Genomic DNA, 19,282 nt, shown 5'->3' on the forward strand with positions numbered 1-19,282 from the left:
CCAATTATAGCCTTGAGGTGTAGGTAATTTGTGTAATGGGATGGAAAAAATGCTTAGAGATGGCCCTATGCCTACAATGTAGGGTGTATACATCGATGAAGAAACCACTGCTTTTGGAGGGAGGTGGAAATGTGTGTGTGTGTGTGTGTGTGTGTGTGTGTGTGTGTGTGTGTGTGTGTGTGTGTGTGTGTGTGGCATTTAGTGAGTGTGTCCTTATAAGAAGGGTTGACGACCTTTTTTTTTAACTTTGGAAGAGGGCCCCTATCATCAGTATATAGCAAGCTAAATACAAGCGCCAACCCCATGCTTACACGTGTCCTCCTCGATCTCACAATTATTCCAAAGGCTATCATGAACATGTGCCTTTGGTCCAATTCTTTAGTTGGTTCCTCAAATGAGGCCATTATTGGGTGTGGTGATTGTGGCACCAAAGCCCAAATGACCTTATGTCGCCCTTCCATGGAGATGACTAAACTATACCCGCTTATGTACTTATGCACACATTATGTTCTTTTGGTTGATAGAACACTTCTATCAACAATACACACAAATGATGTATAAGCTTGGAGGAGCACATTGACTCCTAATATTATAGGTCCAAATCTCCTTTCTAAAAAGCTTTGTAGTTGCAATGAAGATACACTTAGTAGGGACTCCAAATCAACAATAACCTTGAAAAAACTTTATTATTGTTTTTAAGATTGACAACATCCCTAAACTTGACGTGACTTGTATTAAGAGCAAAAGAAACATGTGATGCCATAAGAGACAACACTAAAACATATCTTGCATGCACATATTAGAAAGATCAACAAACCATTAGCAAGTCTATAACCCCTTACTTTTGGGCCCCACACCACCTTCCCCCCTTATTAAAAGAAAAGAAAAAGAGAAACACTTTGAGTAGTTGTAATCAACTCTCAAAGAATAGAAGGTACTACTTTTTGAAAGAGTTGGCATGCGCAATGTAACAAGACATGTAAGGCAATGACTTAAGCTTGGCCCAGTAACTTTAAGAGGATGGGAAACACCTAGTTCTTATGTATTAGTATATGAACTCTCCATCTTTTACTATAACTTCATCCCCACCTATGATATTGAGAACATGCCACCTAGTACCTTCAAGATTATGTGAGAATGTAAGAGAATCCGCCCATAAAAGGAAGGGAAAAGAAGTCCCTAGTACCTTCGATGTAATAGAGTCCACCCATAGAGTTTTTTTCATGACTCTCACAAATGCCTCTTTAACTTATCCATTTCATGTACTTTTCCTTTTGTGCGATTTTACAGTTTGCAAGATATTTTGTGTAGCTAACGCTATTCTTTATATAATCTTGTATATACCATAGTATTGTACGTTGAAGAAGTCAATTAAAACTGATATCGATAAATGCACACTGTTCGACAATGATAATTGATTATCACAATTTGGGAGTTCAAGGGTATATCTTACTACTATATTATTTTAGCTATAGGTTCGGAAAGCGCCGAGAACCTTCAGAGGGCTTCCCCAACCTACCCCCTTTTCCAAACCTCCCTCCCCTTCCTCTCCCTTCTTACTCACATGTAATATCTCATTTTCTCTTCCCCCTCCCTTTTTTCACTAAAGTCTCCCCTCCCTTCCCCCTCACCTCCCTTTTTTAAATTAAAACCCCCTCCCCTCTCTTCACTTATAATCTCTATCTTTCTTTCCCCCCTCCTCTTTTTAATTAAATTCCTCCTCCCTCCCCCCTCTCTCTCTCATATGTAGGGCCTAGATTTTCTCTTTCTCTCTCTCTCTCTCTCTCTCTCTCTCTCTCTCTCTCTCTCTCTCTCCTTATTTTAATTAAACAAAAAGTTTACATTTAAAAGTTTTATCTCTCTCTCTCATTATTTTAATTAAACAAAAAGTTTACATTGAAAAGTTTAATCTAAGAGAGAGAAAGAGAAAGAAATATACAAGGAGCAAAAAAGAAAGAAAAGAAGAGGGAGGGAGGGAGAGAGGGGGAACAGAGAGAAAAAGAATTATAGAGAGAGGAAATATAAAATTTAAGAGAGAGAGAGAGAGAGAGGGAAGAAAAGAAAAAAGAAAAAGAGAGCAGAGAGGGGGGAGAAGATAGAGAGAAGAAAATGAGAGAGAGAGAGAGAGAGAGAGAGAGAGAGAGAGAGAGAGAGAATAAGAAGAATAGAAATAAAAACAAGAAGAGAAAGAATTATAGAGAGAGGAAAGTTAAAATTAAAAAAAATAAAGAGAATTATAGAGAGATGAAATATAAATTTTAATTTTAATTAAACAAAAAGTTTACATTTAAAAGTTGAAATAATAAAAAAATTACTCAAATGATCACTTTGGCTTTTATAGGTAAAGTTGAAGCACCTGAAGTGTAAAGTGCATATTTTCAACTCTCCTGAAAACTATCTAGCAATAAGCTTTGAATCTCTAATAAAAAGCTAAGGTACATGCGTATAAGAAGTCATGGCATGCATGTTTTGAAGCCTTGAAATGCCTCACTTGATTGTGAGTGCTTGATAAATTATAGTATGAAAGGAGAAACCAGTGAAGACTAGAGACATCCTCGAGCCCTAAGGGCATGCAGCTTATCTATCTTTCCTTGAAGTACGAGGCCCCGTCGATAGTGCTTGAGAGGTGAACAAAAGGCCGATGGGAGGTGCCAAGATAATTTGAGGCGCAACCACTCCGGAATTGACTAGACAGACCCACTGGAAAAGTCGGAAGGAGGGCCGAGAGAAGATGCTAGGTAATCTCATGAAAGAAAAGACTGCCAACGAATGAAGTCCGTCTTGGAAGGTCGTCATGACGAATGTCGCTCTCTTAATACGTACTTCAAATGTGCATGCATTTTCTCGAGTGAGGCGACCCCTTTGAAGTTTGGTCTCTTGGGTTTTGAAAATATGATCGGCGAGATGGATGGATCCGAGGCTCCAGACAAAACATGTACTTGCAGCGAGAATCGACCCCGGGCGGGGCTCTCTCTCTCTCTCTCTCTCTCTCTCTCTCTCCACATCCAACCCTAAAGACTCCGTTTAGAACCCCCTATCGCTCTCTTCCCAAAAGTTCCCGGATCTTTTGCGCACTCCCTCCCCACCCTTTCCATCCTTCGCTACCCTGGTCCCCGCACTAACCCCCCTCCTTTTGCTCTTTGCACCACACCTAGCATCTCATGCTATCTCAAAATCCTCATGCAATTTCCATGCAGTTGACAATGATTGCACCATGCACATGATCTTGAAGTGCAAAACAATGGCTGTTTTGAAGTGAAAAAACTATGGCTTGGGGGACAACCTGGAAAGGGAAAGAGCAGAAGCAAACAACAAAGGTAGCCTTCAAGTGGTTAGGCCTTATAACTAGCATAGATGCTATGTGCATCATTATGTGAATATTTCACGCTTTCCACAATCAGAGTGCATGCACAATTCCATTCACTACTAAGATGTCTAAAGTACAAAACAAGCTCACAAACACACAGATTGCTTTTACTTCCTTCCCAAAGCTGGTTCAATTAAGTACAAAAGTGAAATAAAAGATATTAATGCCAGTAGTTCCATATGAGTACAAGATACTTGGAAAACAGCCAAGCATTTGCAAACTTAAATGCCTTTCCATGACATTATCACTTTTGCTTATCCATGAACTCAATCAATAGTAGCAAGGCAAAAAAAGAGAAAAGAGATTGAGTCTATGTAATGATTAATCTACTGTGCACAACCCCTTTAACTATAGCTAGTTGAACAAAAATATATTGGTTCATTTGAAAATGCTTCAATACTTAAAGCTCAAAAGTGATAAGAACTAGTGCACTCATAAAATGGAGCATTAATAATGATCTTCTACAAGTTACACATAAAAGAAACTCAAAATTCAACACATTTGATGCACATGTGACATATTTGATTGATATCTTATAAGGAGTCCATGTATTCGTCATCATTGATCAATTTTTATTTTTCCACAAGTTTGAGACCTTTCTTAGATTGAATATTCAATCTTATAGATGCATCTAATCTATGTATGTATATGTTATACACGCAATAATGTATATACACATCCATTCAAGTGCATGTATATGTACATGATGCAAAATTAACAAGCACACCCATCCATGCATGTGTGTGTGTGTGTGTGTGTGCGCGCACACACACACACGCACGTGCATGCATGCACATTTGTGCATTAGCGAGTATACGCATAGAAGTTTGTATCTATGTACATTTGTATGTATGTGTATACGTACAGAAGTACTTGCATTTATGCATACGCATGTGTATATGTCCATAAGTACTTGCATATATACTTATGTATGTGTATATATACATGAATATACTTATGCATGTATCATGTAAGCACATAGGTCCATGTAAGTTTTGTGCATGTCTCTATTTAAATGGTCCAATTCTAAATTCACCTATAGTGTCAAATGTAATAGTTACCACATCTAGTTATTTTGTTGCCAAATCTACTTCATTTTTTACTTGTAGAAGAAACACTTGAACTATAAAGAGGGATTCTTAAAGTGTGATAAAGTAGTGTCTGATTTTTATGGGTTGTACTTTCTTGAAAAGAATTAGCACATAATTGTGTTTGTATAATGTAGCTAAACTAGCCTAACCTTAATTATTCTCTTACTTTAGAGTAAATATAACAAATCTAGTCTAACTAGAAACACTCTTAGGAGATACACGAGGCTAAATATGTTTGGAATGTTGTCCAACTCTCATCAAGCCCCAAACCTAAGGTTATATTAAGTGAGTTACCAACAACAAGAAGAGATTATGTTTACAAATTAATGTAAGGTATCTTATCTCTAAGGTGCAAGTCCTTTATGCAGGGAGGCATGTCTAAGGGTGGCCCTTAGCCTTATTCTTGGCTCAGTTCCCACCCTACTCATTATAGCTCATGTTGTCCCCAAACTTTGTGGCACGAACATGGTGATAGGCCTTACATAAGCATTCCATGCTACTGGAAACTCTAAAGGATAACCAAATGGCCCCATAATCTAGTAAGCCTTTCTTAAAGAAGAATCCCTCACATATATGATTATGGAGGTGATGATTATGGGTGTATACAACCTAACCATGATCTTCAATAGAGAGAAATTATATGGATGCTAAAAACTAAGTGAAAGCATGGTGGCTCACTATTTGTACTTTTCTAGTACTAAAGGGTCACCATTATTAGTGCTCACAAAAAACCGAGGTCTAATGTAAAGTGAATTGCAAAATTTTAAAAAAAAACTTTCAAATTTGAAAGAAGAAGGTTTAAAACCTCGAACTCTTAAAATTTTTAGTTATAAAAGTAGTAAATGCATGTAATTTGATTCAAATATCTATGCAACAATTCAAGTTAGAGGTTTTTGTATCTGTTTTTCGTCGTGAACACTGACCACTATGATAGTCCAAATGGAGTTCAACAAAGGACTCTTGTCATAATTGTAGGATGTGTGGGAATACATATATTCTTGAAAATGAGCATCATTATCACACTACTTGATGGGATACACAAAATTAAAAAACTACCCCAAAGCTTCTCATTTGAAAAAAAACAATTTGGCCCTAATATGCTCATCTCCAACACATGCAACATCTTAAGCTCGTGCTTGCACTCTCACTCACTTACTCACACACACACACACACTCTCTCTCTCTCTCTCTCTCAAGCTAATAAATCGTAATTAAATTATTCATTTTTCATGGTTTTGAATGATGGACATTTTCCTTAAAGTTTCTCGATTACTTCTATTATAAATACTAATTATTTTGTAATCTTTGGTCATAAGTAGCAAAGACTAACCATTGAAAGGTGAGAAGGATCGAAGCTTGCTTAGAAGAGCTATGGCAGAAGAGCAAGTGCAAGAAAGAAAGAGAGACCAAATGGGAACTCCAACAGTCACACTATGTGACTGGGCCTTCCTTTATTCAAACTGTCACTAAAAGAATAAAGAATAAAGTGGCGGTGACAGACGCCCGCGCGTGCAATGTGGAGTGGCGGATACTGTCAGTGTAGTAATATACGGGCATTTAGGTGGAGGCACCTTTACCCCCAACAACCTCCAACTTAAAGGTGAATCTGCCCTAGTGAGGAGTGAAAAGAAAAAAGAAAAGACAGTACAATGAACACATGTACAATCAGGATGAGAAAAAAAGTCATCTCATCCAACGCCCATCAATCTCCTGAGGAAGGAAAAGCGCTCAGTAGTGAGGCTTTTCGTGAGCAGATCTGTAGGATTTTCATCAATGGAGATCTTGACAAGGTCAACAGACGTGTCCTCCATGACCCCACTTATGAAGTGATACCTCACCTCAATGTGTTTCGTCTTTGCATGGAAGACCAGATTCTTGGCTAGCTAAATAACACTCATAGAATCCGAATGTAGCATAGATAAAGCATCAATCCCAAGGTCATGAACCAAACGGCCTAACCATATGGCCTCCTTACAAGCCTCGGTGGCTACAACATACTCGGCCTTAGTGGTGGATAGAGCCATACACTTCTAAACCCTGGACGTCCAAGAGATAGCACCTCCAACATAGGTGAATACATAGCTAGAAGTGGACTTCCTACTATTTGTGTGGACTTCCTACTATTTGTGTGTCCTGCATAGCTAGAAGTGGACTTCCTACTATTTGTGTGTCCTGTATAATCATAGTCTGTGCACCCCACAACTCTTGTATCATGACTGCTATAGAAAATACACATATCTGCTGCACCCTTCAGGTATCTCATGATACCCTTCACGGCATCCCAATGCTTCTTTCCAAGTGTAGCCATATAGTGTGCCACAACACCAACTGTAAAGGAAATACGAGTGGCTATCATGGCATACATCAAGCTGCCCACGACTGATACATAAGGCATCTTGGCCATCTCGGCCCTTTGCTCATCTGTCTCTGGACAATTGGCCTGTGAGACCTTCACATAAGGAGGTAATGGACAGCCAATAGGCTTCACGTCCTCCATGCAGAAACACTCAAGGACTTTATGAATGTACTCCCTCTGTGAGAGGTAGAGTAGTCCCTGATTGCTGTCGCGCTTAATGCGCATACCAAGAATGTGAGAGGCTTGTCCCAAATCCTTCATCTCAAAGCTCTTCTTCAATTGAGATTCAATAGCATCCAGCTCATCATGAGCTTTCCCTGCTATCAGCATATTATCATCCACAAAAAGTACCAAAATAAGCAATGAGCCATCATGGGCTTTCTTTGTGTAAAGACACGGATCCATAGCAATCATGTTGTAGCCTTGTGATTGCATAAAGGCATCAAACTTATGATACCACTCCCTAGGTGCCTACTTCAAGCCATGAAGACTTTTCTTTAACTTGCACACTAGGTGCTTCCTGCCAGGTTCTGCAAAGCCCTTAGGTTGCTCCATGTAAATCTCATCATATAAATCCCCATGCAAGAATGCAGTCTTGACATCCATCTGATACATGTCCAGGTCAAGCTACGTGACTAAGGCCAAAACCAAGCACAGGGTGGTCATCTTGACCATAAGAGAAAATACTTCATCAAAGTCAACTCCATGCTCTTGTTGAAAACCCTTAGCAATAAGTCTTGTCTTATAAGCCGACTTGGGGTGCCCAAGGGTACTTTTCAGTTTGTACACCCATTTACATGGCAAAGCCTTCTTACCCTTAGGCAATGCAACCAAATCCCGAGTCATATTCTTATGCAAGGAGTCTATCTCAGACTGCATAGCCCTCTCCTAGGAGTGACTATCACCCCTGCATATAGCCTCATCATAAGTGAGAGGCTCTCTTGCATCTGTAACCAAGACATAATTCATCAAGGGCTCAAATCTATTAGGTGGACGTCTGTCTCTAGTTGACCATCTCATGGCAGGCTCTAATGCATGTCCAATACCATAGCCATGTGTACCAACTACTGGTGCACGCTGACCATCTGATTGTGTAGGCTATATTGGAGCACGTGGCTCCTCCTGGAATATAATGTTGCGTATCTCTACCACGTAATTTTAAAGAAGTAAACAACACTTTGGATACGAAGAAGAAGAAAGAGTGATCTAGGAAAATTCTAATCAGACATCCTAGGGTTTGACCCCTCTTTTAGAACCAATGAAACCATCAGATTTGTTGTCTGAGTAGTAGAGAAGAAGCTAGTGTTTGGTGCATATTTTTGATATACCAGGGAGCTCTAGGATATCTAATCTGTAAAGATTACTTCTAAGTAGTCTCAGACAAGGATTTTGTTTATCTTTTGAGGTTCTATCTATACATAATGCTTTGAATCATTGAGATTTATCTTTACCTTGTGTATCTCCTACCTATTCTTTTTCTTCTCTTCTATCTCCTGTTCTCTACTTCCTTCTCTCTGATCCCCAGTGGATATGACCTTTCGACCCAAACCCCTCCGACATTGTTGAAACCAACGTGAAAGGTCATCGAAAGGAAAGGAAGGATGGGAGAATCCTCAAGCATAGTTTCTAGTGATGTTTTGTAGCAATTAGTGTAGAATATGAACATGCTTATGTAGGTACAACAACAACAACAATAGGTGATGCATGCTTCTACTCAAATAGAAACTATTGTGATGAATGCTCTTAAAGCATGACATGAAGTTGTCTAATCACAGGAATGTATTTGCATATTTGTATACCTATGCTCAAAAGATGGAGTTCTTTGGGGTGGCTCAACTTACATGGAGCCAGTATTTTGTGCGAGTCATTGTACATGAATTGAAAGCAAGAGTTACTGAATTGTACATGTAGGATACTGATTAGGTAGCTTTCAAGAAGACACTCGATGAAGAATTTTAGATTGAAGACACCAGTTTGATTACTCGCAAGACTTTCCAAGTGTGGGTTCTAAAACCCAATAAGGGTCTTGTGGATATAGAATTATTAAGAGAATTTGAAAGTTAGTTTGAGCAATTAGAACTTGTTAAACAACATGCTCTTGCAAGTTAGAAAATTAAATTGTTTGTACAAGCAATAGATCCTGAGCTTCAAGAGAAGCTTGATGATTTGTTAGAGGATCTAATGCTTGGAGATTGCTTTTGAGTAGTTCCATACAAGGATTTTGTTTATCTTCTTAGGTTATATCACTACATAGTACTTTGAATCATCGAGATTTGTCTTTATCTTATGTACCTCTTGTCTATTCTTTTTCTTCTTTTCTATATCTTATTCTCTACTTCCTTCTCTCTCTGATCCTCGATGGATACAACCTTTTGACTAAAACCCCTCCGACACCATTGCGAGATCCATCTTCAAAAGTTCTTTGAAAACCCATCTTTTACAAATGCTTAAAATGACTAAATTTACATGTGTCGCTTCCAGTGGGCTTACATTTCCTCTTTAAAATGATAAATTTTGGCATGCTTTTGGCCCATTGTGTCTAGCTTAAAGTCCCACTCTCAATTAGTTTTTGTTTTATGATAAGACATCATATTTATTTCTCAAGCACAATTTCACTCATATTTTTATTTTTTGAGAGGTGGTAACACTCGATACACATAGTATTGAGTATCCATTTTCTCACTTGCACAGGTAACATGGATCAAGAATGGAGAAGATATGAATTTGTTGGTGCATCAAGAGGTTATTGCACTTGGAACAATGCATGTAATACATCCAAGTGAGACATGCCATGGTGAAACACTTCATGATGTGTATATTTCTCTGACTATTGATACATTTTGGATACAAGTGCATATATGCTATTCCTCAAAAGTTAATGCAATGAAGGTTCATGAAGTTGCATGTGGATCAAATTGTACCTCACTTTTTGAAGCTATGGATGTGCTTAGTGCTAAAGATGGTGCTAGCATTTTTTCAAGTTAGAGAGAATGTAGAGTGATGCTATGGATAGAAGGGAATCAAATGTGTGTCAGAAAAGGGGTTATATTGTCAACTTTTCCAGATGATTGAATTGCTAGGAGAAGAAGATGTTGGTGTGGAAGTAGATAAAGCCCTTGCTAGAAATACATGAATTAGTATACATGACCACCTCCATTGTATTGGTTTGAAAAGATGGCCTATTAAATAGGTCAACTTTGAGAATGGGACACCACTACTATAACAACAAATAACCAAGAAATTCATCTCTACAAATGCTTATGGCAAAGAAATGGAAGACACAAGTGAAGATTTTGTTTCTAGAAAAAAAGTCTGTCTTTGTTCAAAAGAGATGAACTTGCACGGTCAATAGAAAGCCTAGAATTGTTTCCCCTAAAGGTGCAAACTTGAGGATTTCTATGGACACAATTTCACAAGTTGCAACAATTGATTGTTCTCATGAAAATTTTCTAGTTTGCTGATAGAGAAGCAATGTAATCAGTTGTGTAAATACTTTTTGGGGGTTGCAATTGGAAGACCACGCCAACTATGTTTATGACATGTTTGAGCCATCATGTTTGATTGATTTGTTGGGTTTAACAAGGAAATATAGCTTCATCTTTAATGGAAAACTCATATGTGGGAGGGCATGGTATGAGATTCATAGCATTCCAAAGACATATTTTTGTAGGTACAGAATACAATTTGAGCATGGTGTTAGGAGGGTAGTACATGGGAGCAAAGGGACAATTAGAGTACCTTGGCATCACACACAAATGGGAAGAGCCATACTTTGAGACTTTGTTAAGAATAATGCAAAGAAAATGCCACATAAGAGTAGGTTGATGAGAGATGGATTAAGAGAGACACATTTGGTCATCTAAATGTTTATGACTAGGTAGATATATGGACAAAATTAAATGCCACTATAGATAATATTGGATGCAAGAAAATATCCTTGTCCACCTTCAATCATATTTGGAACATAGATTTTAAGCATGTAACCTTAGCAAAGATAAATGAGTTTTCCAAATGTAACATTTTCTTAGAGATCAAATAACAATTGAAGCAACAAAGTGTCTTTAAGAACATAATGTGCTTCTAAGAAACACCATGTTGCATGCTACACCAATAATGCTATTGAAATATATACTATGGCTAGTGCTTGGCATCAATGTTAAATCCAAAGAAGAACTTGTGCATCATACATGACAAGATGGACCAACAAAATATAGCTATCCCTAGATTAAGGCTTTCATCAAAACAAGGTTTTCCCAATTACCCATTTCTTTAATAGGCATAATCACACATACATATGGAGAAGGTAGATATGGACATTTCTCACTTGATCTATGGCTTCATGTTTCTAACTTCACAATGGCCTCATTGTCCTTATACTTCAAGAACTTGAAGTGAATAGAGAGGCACACAAATGGTGTTCTATGTAATGAAGGAGACATGAGAGAGAGGAGAGGAGAGAGAGAGTGAAAAAGAGAGATAAAGATTGCAAGAAGAGAAAGAAGAACTGTAGAGAGAAGAGAAAGAGAGTGACGAGGAGAGAGAAAGACTAGGAGTAGAGAGAGAGAGAGAGACAAGAAGAGGAGAGAGAAATGGTTGGCAGGAGAGATACCACTTGTAATGAAAGAGACCTAACTGTCCTAACTAAGGGGAAGGAGAGAGAGAAGGACTGCAGGAGAAGAGGGAGAGGAGAGAGAAAGGCAAGAAGAAGAGAGAGAAAGAGGGAAAAAGGAAGAAGAAGAAGAGGAAGAAGAAGCCATGGAAGGACAGGGAAGAAGGTGAAAGGACAGATGTATATTCATAAAAATGGTACCGTGCCAGTGTCCTTCACACCTTTTATACCTAGGTCAGTGTGACACTAGGTAATTCACTCCATTACAATCCATCCCTGCTTGGATGTTTTTGTCCCAAAAACAAAGAAGGAGGGACTTATTACATGGGTAAGGAAATTGTAGTGGAGAGGATATGGGACTCTATGCAGGTGTACAAAGATATTACAATCTCCAAATATTCATATGGTGGGTTATGTATATGGCTGCAAGCATACTATCAGATGCATACATCAATTGTGGAACCATAGGATGATGACTTGATGCATTCTTCTGCAATCATGAATTGCAACCTGATAGAATAACCATGCTGTCCTACAGACCCTACTGTAGAAAAACTGCCATAAGTTTGGGTAGACTGAACCAAACCAAGTATTTAATAGTTCTATAGAAAGTTCTTTTAGCGTACTATCAGGTGATGTAAGTGGTACATATCTATAAGCAATTCAAAATTTTAAAGAGCTCAAAACAAAGAGCTGGTAGGAAGCAGACTACAGTGAGACACGGCACTTACTTGCATCCTTTGCATTCTAAGATCATCATGAAGATATGAGGATTAGCCAAGATGCTTATGACCTACATAGAGTTTTTTAACACCCTTTTGTCCACCCGGATCAAAGGGAAAAGTGACATCACTGCCATGCATTGGATCAGCTTCCATAAGGTCAAAGTCAAGTATAGTTGGAAGCATGATCGACATGGTGGTATTCGTTAGCTCTTCTAGAAGCCTCTCAGGCATCACCATGCTCTGTATGGCTAAAGCATATGAGGCTGAAATCACCATTGCATGGACTACATCAGCGCCTAAGTGCTGCATATTCATGGACCCTGCATTTTTAGTGATGTCCAAGCATTGAAACTGTAGGTCTGTGGATTGAAGGGGCTCCCGCATGGGGTCATGATCATCCAAATCCCAACCTTCTAGACCAGTCACATAATGTTTCTATAAATGCTCCCTACCAAAAGGGGTCTGAAATCAACTCTTTATTCTAGTCTGCACTTTACAATGCACTGAACTGAAGTTTGCACCTTGGCTTGAGGCAACTGGCAAGTATCATGATATGAAGTTCATGTCGCAGAAGCTCCTCTACTAGTCCATTGTCTTCAAGCAAAGAAGGCTCAGGAAGCTATCAACATCATCGGTGCACAGGAGACCACCTAGTGTTGGATCAAGAAGTAGGTATGGCGCAGTCTCAAGGTGCAATCGGTTTGGGGCACTCAAGCCACACATAAGATCTCGAAGAGGTCAACCAACTGATCTCCACAGTATTGCTGAGCGGCTCCGGTGGGAAAAGATAGCAAAACGAATGAAGGCACTTCAAGAGTTGGTTACGAATTCTAATAAGACTGACAAGGCATCAATGCTTGATGAAATTATCAAGTATGTCAAGTTTCTGCAACCAACTACAAGTGAAGGTCCTTAGTATGAGCAGGCTTGGAGGTGCTACAACAGTTGCACCACTTGTTGCAGATCTACCTGTTGAGGGAAAGAACACATTGGTAGCAACAGCATTGGGCCAAAACTCAGGGTCTTCTCAAGATGCCATGGCAATTTCAACTTGGGAAGCCCCTCATGGTGCCATCGCTAACGTAGCAGATTGTGGATCAAGATGCAATAGTTGTCACTGGTGGTTCTGTACCATCGTCATTCTTGTCTGCAACTTTGGAGCGAGCTTTGAAGAAAGAGTTGGCTTCTATAGGCCCGACATGCCAAGCTATGTTTGGGCAAGTGGATGCAGCATTTCAGAAGGGCATGTCTGAGCATCACACTCATGCACAGCAACAGTTAGCTGCTTTTCATAGCTCTCTCACCTCAACACTCCAGGAGGCATTGGCATCAGCATCTTCTCTGGCTGCATCCTTAAAGGGAGATTTGGCAGATGGGCAAAGGAAGATGCTTGCACTTGTTGAAAGTACGGGTGCTGCCCCTGGGACCTATAAACCTTCAAATGGCAGTCTTCTTGAGAATGTTGGAGTAGTCTCTTGGTTATGTAATCAGGTAGACCCTGGAACACTTATTATGAACAATCCAGTTCCTTTGAGCCAAGCAGTGATTCTGTCTCTAGTGCAGCAGCTTGGATGTGACCGTCAAATGACACAGGCAAGAAACTGATGTGAATCAAGAATGCTTGCTTGGCTTTGAATCCTAATGACCCCACTCTTGCTCCACACATGCGGCATTTTGTGGAAATTCTCTATACTGTCCCTCTGGCTTCTTCTTCCTCTTCTTCTTCTTCCTTTTTCCCTCTTTCTCTCTCTTCTTCTTGCCTTTCTCTCTCCTCTCCCTCTTCTCCTGATGTCCTTCTCTCTCTCCTTCCCCTTAGTTAGGATAGTTAGGTCTCTTTCATTACAAATGGTCTCTTTCTGGAAATTCTCTATACTAATTTGCATGCATAAGTGTTCTGGGCACAAACTTCAAACGTATCAGAACTGAGTAGCATTTTGGCTGTCTCAATTTCCTGCCCCTTCTCCTCTACCTAGATCTTTGAGTGGTCCTCTTCCCAGTGAACATGAAACTCGTACTTAGCCCTCTCCAAGAAAGATAAACATGTCTTCTTCACCAATCAAGGCCATGACTGCTGCCATTGCCATGCGGAACGGGGCTGTAAAAGACCGAGGCTGTAAAAGACCATGACACTAAAAACTAGTTTGATGATACTGGTGATTCATTAGCAAAGATGAATGCGACTGAAGCTGCTCTTCAGGAAAAGCAAAAGTCGAAGGAAGAACCATCTTTTGAATATTTTGGCAAACTCGCAGCAGAAACAAACAAAGTGAGGGGTGTGACTTTGCGTTTCACAAAGCCATTAGAAGCAAGAAAGCCCACCATACGGTGGCGATTGTACATTTTCAAGGACGGAGAGCCTCTGGGAGAACCTCTTTACATTCATCGGCTAAGTTGCTATTTGTTTGGGCGTGAGCGGAGAGTTGCTGATGTTCCTACTGATCATCCATCATGTAGTAAGCAACATGCCATCATTCAATACAAGCTATTGAGAAAATAGCAGTGATGGTACCACTTTGATGGACCTTGGGAGCACAAATGGCCCAGAAACATACTTATCCTCTACATGCAACCTCTTGGCGAGGAACTGTGGTGAAGATGTTTGCCGGCACTCCAATCCTGATACCAAAAGGACAATGCGTCTTATCACAATCGACATAAAGTTCAAACAAGAGCCTCGAGCGGAAGGAAAAGGTATTGTGCCTTTATGAATCTCAGTGTTGCAGGCAGCCAAGACAAGATGGCGGCTCTGCACTTGACATCATAAGATTTTCTTTCCGAAACACAAAGAATGGCGATGAGTATTCGCGTGAGGAAGGAACAGGAGGACTCATCAGGCGGAGTCAAGAGGCGACGAGAAGGACGAGGATGATATTGAAGTTTCTAGACTTCATTGCCAAGTGAGGCGAGACTAGGGTGCAGTAGCTAACTTCTTCTCAACAAGGGCTCCACGTCTTGCTCATTGTACACATGTTCCACAGGTTGACCTTGAGGGAGACTGCCAGGACAGTGCAAGCTCTGAGGATCTTGCAGGCTGCTCACATGGCCTGAAACTTGCCAAAATGGTGCTCTACGTCTTGTATATGACGTCTAGGATCCCTTACACAAGCCATTGCTCCAGGAAGATGAAGATCTTGAAGGAAAAAGAATGAAGTTGCTAGCATAGGTCTGCCATGGAAGCTTGATAGAGAGCTTGGGAAGAGGAAAGGAAAGGCCTCTCTTCAAAAGTAACCCTGACTTAAGCCTTCCCTAACTAATGTTACCACTCTTTTTACCAAAATACCTTCAAAATTGGCCTAAGGTTGCAAAACGAGCTGCCATCTTTGTCTGTCTACCTCCATTTTTGGTCCAAGATCCATTTAAGACTCCAAGAAAGGCTGCCATGGTCTGTGTGGTCTTCAAGAAAACTGCCATTAATGCTCCTGCTTGCAGTCCTTATGATCCAAAGATCTTTGGAAACTCCCCTATTGCTCCTTGTACCTGTGTACCTGTGACTCAAAATTCCATGTGACTAGAAAGTTGTAACTGGGTAAAATGAGGGACTAACTGGGACCAAGAACCTATGCTCTAATACCAACTTTAATGAAGGAGACAGGAGAGAGAAGGAGAGGAGAGAGAGAGTGCAGAAGAGAGATAAAGACTGCAGGAAGAGAGAGAAGAACTGTAGAGAGAAGAGAAAGAGAGAGAAAGAGAGTGACGAGGAGAGAGAAAGACTAGGAGTAGAGAGAGAGAGAGACAAAAAGAGGAGAGAGAAATGGCTGGCAGCCATGGAAGGACAGGGAAGAAGGTGAAGAAGATGAAAGGACAGATGTATATTCATAAAAATGGTACCATGCCAGTGTCCTTCACACCTTTTATACCTAGGTCAGTGTGACACTAGGTAATTCCCTCCATTACATTCTACAACTAGATGAAATGTCAAGCTCATCCTCTGTGCTATAAAGCCCTCAATTCAAGAAAAGCACTAGAGCACCATCAAGATGTTGCTGCATGCATGGAAGATATAGCACCACATGATGGCCAACATGCTTTCAAACAATTGTCGGAGAACTTGTTACTTTAAATGGATATTATGGGTCAAAAAATAAAAATCACTAATAATAATATCTTTGCATATATATCATTGGTTGTTGCACAAAGAACATTCAAGATGATCCAACTTGGGTTTCTCATGGTCAAGCATACACATGAAGACATTGATGCAATGTTTAGCAAATTCTCAGATAAGCTAAGAACAAGCACGGCCTTCACTTTTCCTCATCTTATGCAACATTTTCAATCATGCCAAATGACAAGTCCTACACCATTCTTGTTAACACATATACTCAACTTTAAGAGATACATTGAGGGATATTCATGTGATTCTGAAGATGCACTTCTTGATCACTCAAAACCTCTTTATTTGCATTCTTATATGCAAGGAGATATACCTTTCATGCAATACAAGTTGTATCCAAAGTTTGTAAACTAGTTATCAAGGGAAGGTGGTATTGAATTATGGAAGAGAGACTCAATAGGAAAGCATGCTCTTCCAAACGGTGTTTCAATGTTGGTACCCATTTTTGAGTACATTAGAGACCATCAAGAAGTGGTAAGTGAAGTTAGAAACTATTTGAAGTATTGGGAAAGATGATCAAATGTATAAGGACCTAAACAAAGTTCAGAAAGTTTATAACAACTGTAATTGAGTATTGAAAACATACTATTTATGCTATGCAAACTCCAAATGTCCACATGGATATACATTTTATAGATTTTTGGCCAAAAACACAAAATAATACAACCAATATAGATGGAGATGATGTGGATGGAAACTATTGTGGTCCTATCAGTAACAAGGATCGAAACATGCATTTGAACCAACAGGGGGTGTCAAGGAAGATAACTTTATGCTTGTTCAACCTTCAAATCTAGTATATCCAATATGTCTTGGTGTTGCACAAAGTGAGTTAGATACAAATCAAAACTCCAAAAATTTCAAGAAGATACATATAGAGTATTGGGCACTAGTTTGTAGTTGTCAAAATGCTACTGAGGAAAAAGTGTACCTTAATTGCTGGGATAAATATTGGATGTGCGATAAGAAAGATCCTATACGATGGGAAACCATAGATAGCATTGTCTTCTCTTGGATGAAGAAAGGTGCAAAAACTCCCAAAAATATTATAATTCCACCGAAGGTTGTATTGAAGGCCAAAGACAATACAAGAATCCTCCCGTTTAAGATTTTTCTTGAAGTATCAAGGCTACTAAAATTAAGATATTTATCAATACCACCTTTATGGGTTTTTTAAAGACTCTGTAAATCATCATAAGCAATAATACATTTTCTCATATCAATTTCCAAATTTTTGAAATTCCCAACTTTTACAAAATCCAATTTAGTTTGGAATTTCCATATTATTTGAAGATTCCCAAATTTTCCAATATGGAGTTCAAATCACATGTATATATCTCTTGTACCACTCAAGTACCTCAAGATGCCTTTCATTTGCTTCCCAATGCTTCTCACTAAGATTTGACATATACTTGTTCACTACCCCCACTACAAAAAGAATGTCCAAGTGAGTGGTAATCATAGCATACATGACATTGCCCACACATAATGAATATGGAATCTTGGCTATTTCAACCCTCTCCTCATTAGATTTGGCACAATGGTCAGTCCTAACTTTCACATATGGAGACAATGATGTACTACTTGCCTTACCCCCTTCCATATTGAAACATTGCAACATTTTGCTGACATAATATTTTTGAGATAAATAGAGCAATCTCTTTTCCTATCCTTGATTATATGCATGTCAAAATGTTATTTGCAAGTCCCAAATCCTTGATTGCAAAGGTTTCCATTAACCATTTTCTCAAATCATCAATCTCATACTTATTTTTCCCAATGATCAACATGTCATTCACATTAAGGATCGACATTATCAAGCTGTCATCTATAGTCATTCTAGTGTATAAGCAATGGTATGTCTCACTTCTCTTATATCCATGATATTTCATAAAGGTACCTAACCTATTGTACCATTCCCATGGGACTTTCTTTAATCCATAAAGACTCTTTTTTAGCCTGTAGACAAGCTTTTCTTTGCCATGTTCTATAAACCCCTCTCACTAGATGTATGTAGATCTCATCATGAAGGTCACCATGCAAAAATACTTTGACATCCAATTAGCCACCAAGGTAAGCTCAATGCAAAGAGTAGGAAAATTCAACACAATTATAAATACCTAATCAAAGTACACATCTTTCTCTTACTTAAAGCCTTTGGCTATTGACCTTGCCTTGTACTTTGGTTTAGCATCACTTGAAACCTTTGAGTTATAGATACACTTGGATGGTAAAGTGATTTTACCCATTGGAAAAGGAACCAAATTCCAATCAAGATTTCTCATAATGGAATCCATTTCAGATTATGTAGTTAGCTCCCACTTAAGCTTATCATCACAAGTCATGGCATCTTTATAACAAGATGGACCCCCATCATTGGTCAGCATCACATAATCAACCCTAGACTAAAACCTCTCAAAGGGATGAGAGATGTGAGTAGATATGTATAGCACAATGGGCTTACTTGGAGTGGGAATTTCAACCTCCAGTCTTCCTTCATGAGGTACCACAAGGCTCCCAACCTAATGCTCAATAAATGTTCCTTCTTCCTACTCATTAGCTGAAGCATCACTTATGCCTACTCACTAGCTAAAGTATCATTTGTGCCCTCTGCTTGCACACTTGACTCACTAGCACTTGCCCTACATGGAAACATAATAGGTGCCACTACATTTTGGAAAGTAACCTTTTTTATTCCACTTCCTTAAGAGGCTAATTATACATATTTTTCTCATTAAAGATCACATCATTACTATGGATAATATTTCTACATTCTGGATCCCAAAGGCAATAACCCATGTCACCACTCTATGCATAGCCCAAAAAGATACACTTAGTGAATTTTGGTTCTAAGTAGCTATGCTTTTCCTTAGGCACATAAGCTTCATAGTCAAATACTGTTAAGTGATCATAAGAGGGCTTCTTGCTCGACTATGCCTGTTCATGAATACCAACATCCAAAGTAGTATTAGGTGATTTTTTTATCAAATGTGCAATAGTCAACATAGCCTCAACTCAAC

General features: G+C 39.2%; 1 protein-coding gene across 1 annotated transcript; it reads left to right on the top strand.

The window, feature by feature from the left end:
* The first annotated feature begins 14,318 nt into the window (after positions 1-14,318).
* Positions 14,319-14,645, top strand: LOC148040016 (FHA domain-containing protein DDL-like). The gene has a single exon (XM_087662861.1). It carries the CDS (start codon positions 14,319-14,321, stop codon positions 14,643-14,645), a length of 327 nt encoding a protein of 108 aa, XP_087518987.1.
* The last annotated feature ends 4,637 nt before the right edge of the window (positions 14,646-19,282 follow it).

The sequence above is a fragment of the Lygodium microphyllum genome, chromosome 2, assembly GCF_053477565.2.
Source record: "Lygodium microphyllum isolate KBCC chromosome 2, Lygodium_microphyllum_v1.1.10, whole genome shotgun sequence".
NCBI lineage: Eukaryota > Viridiplantae > Streptophyta > Polypodiopsida > Schizaeales > Lygodiaceae > Lygodium > Lygodium microphyllum.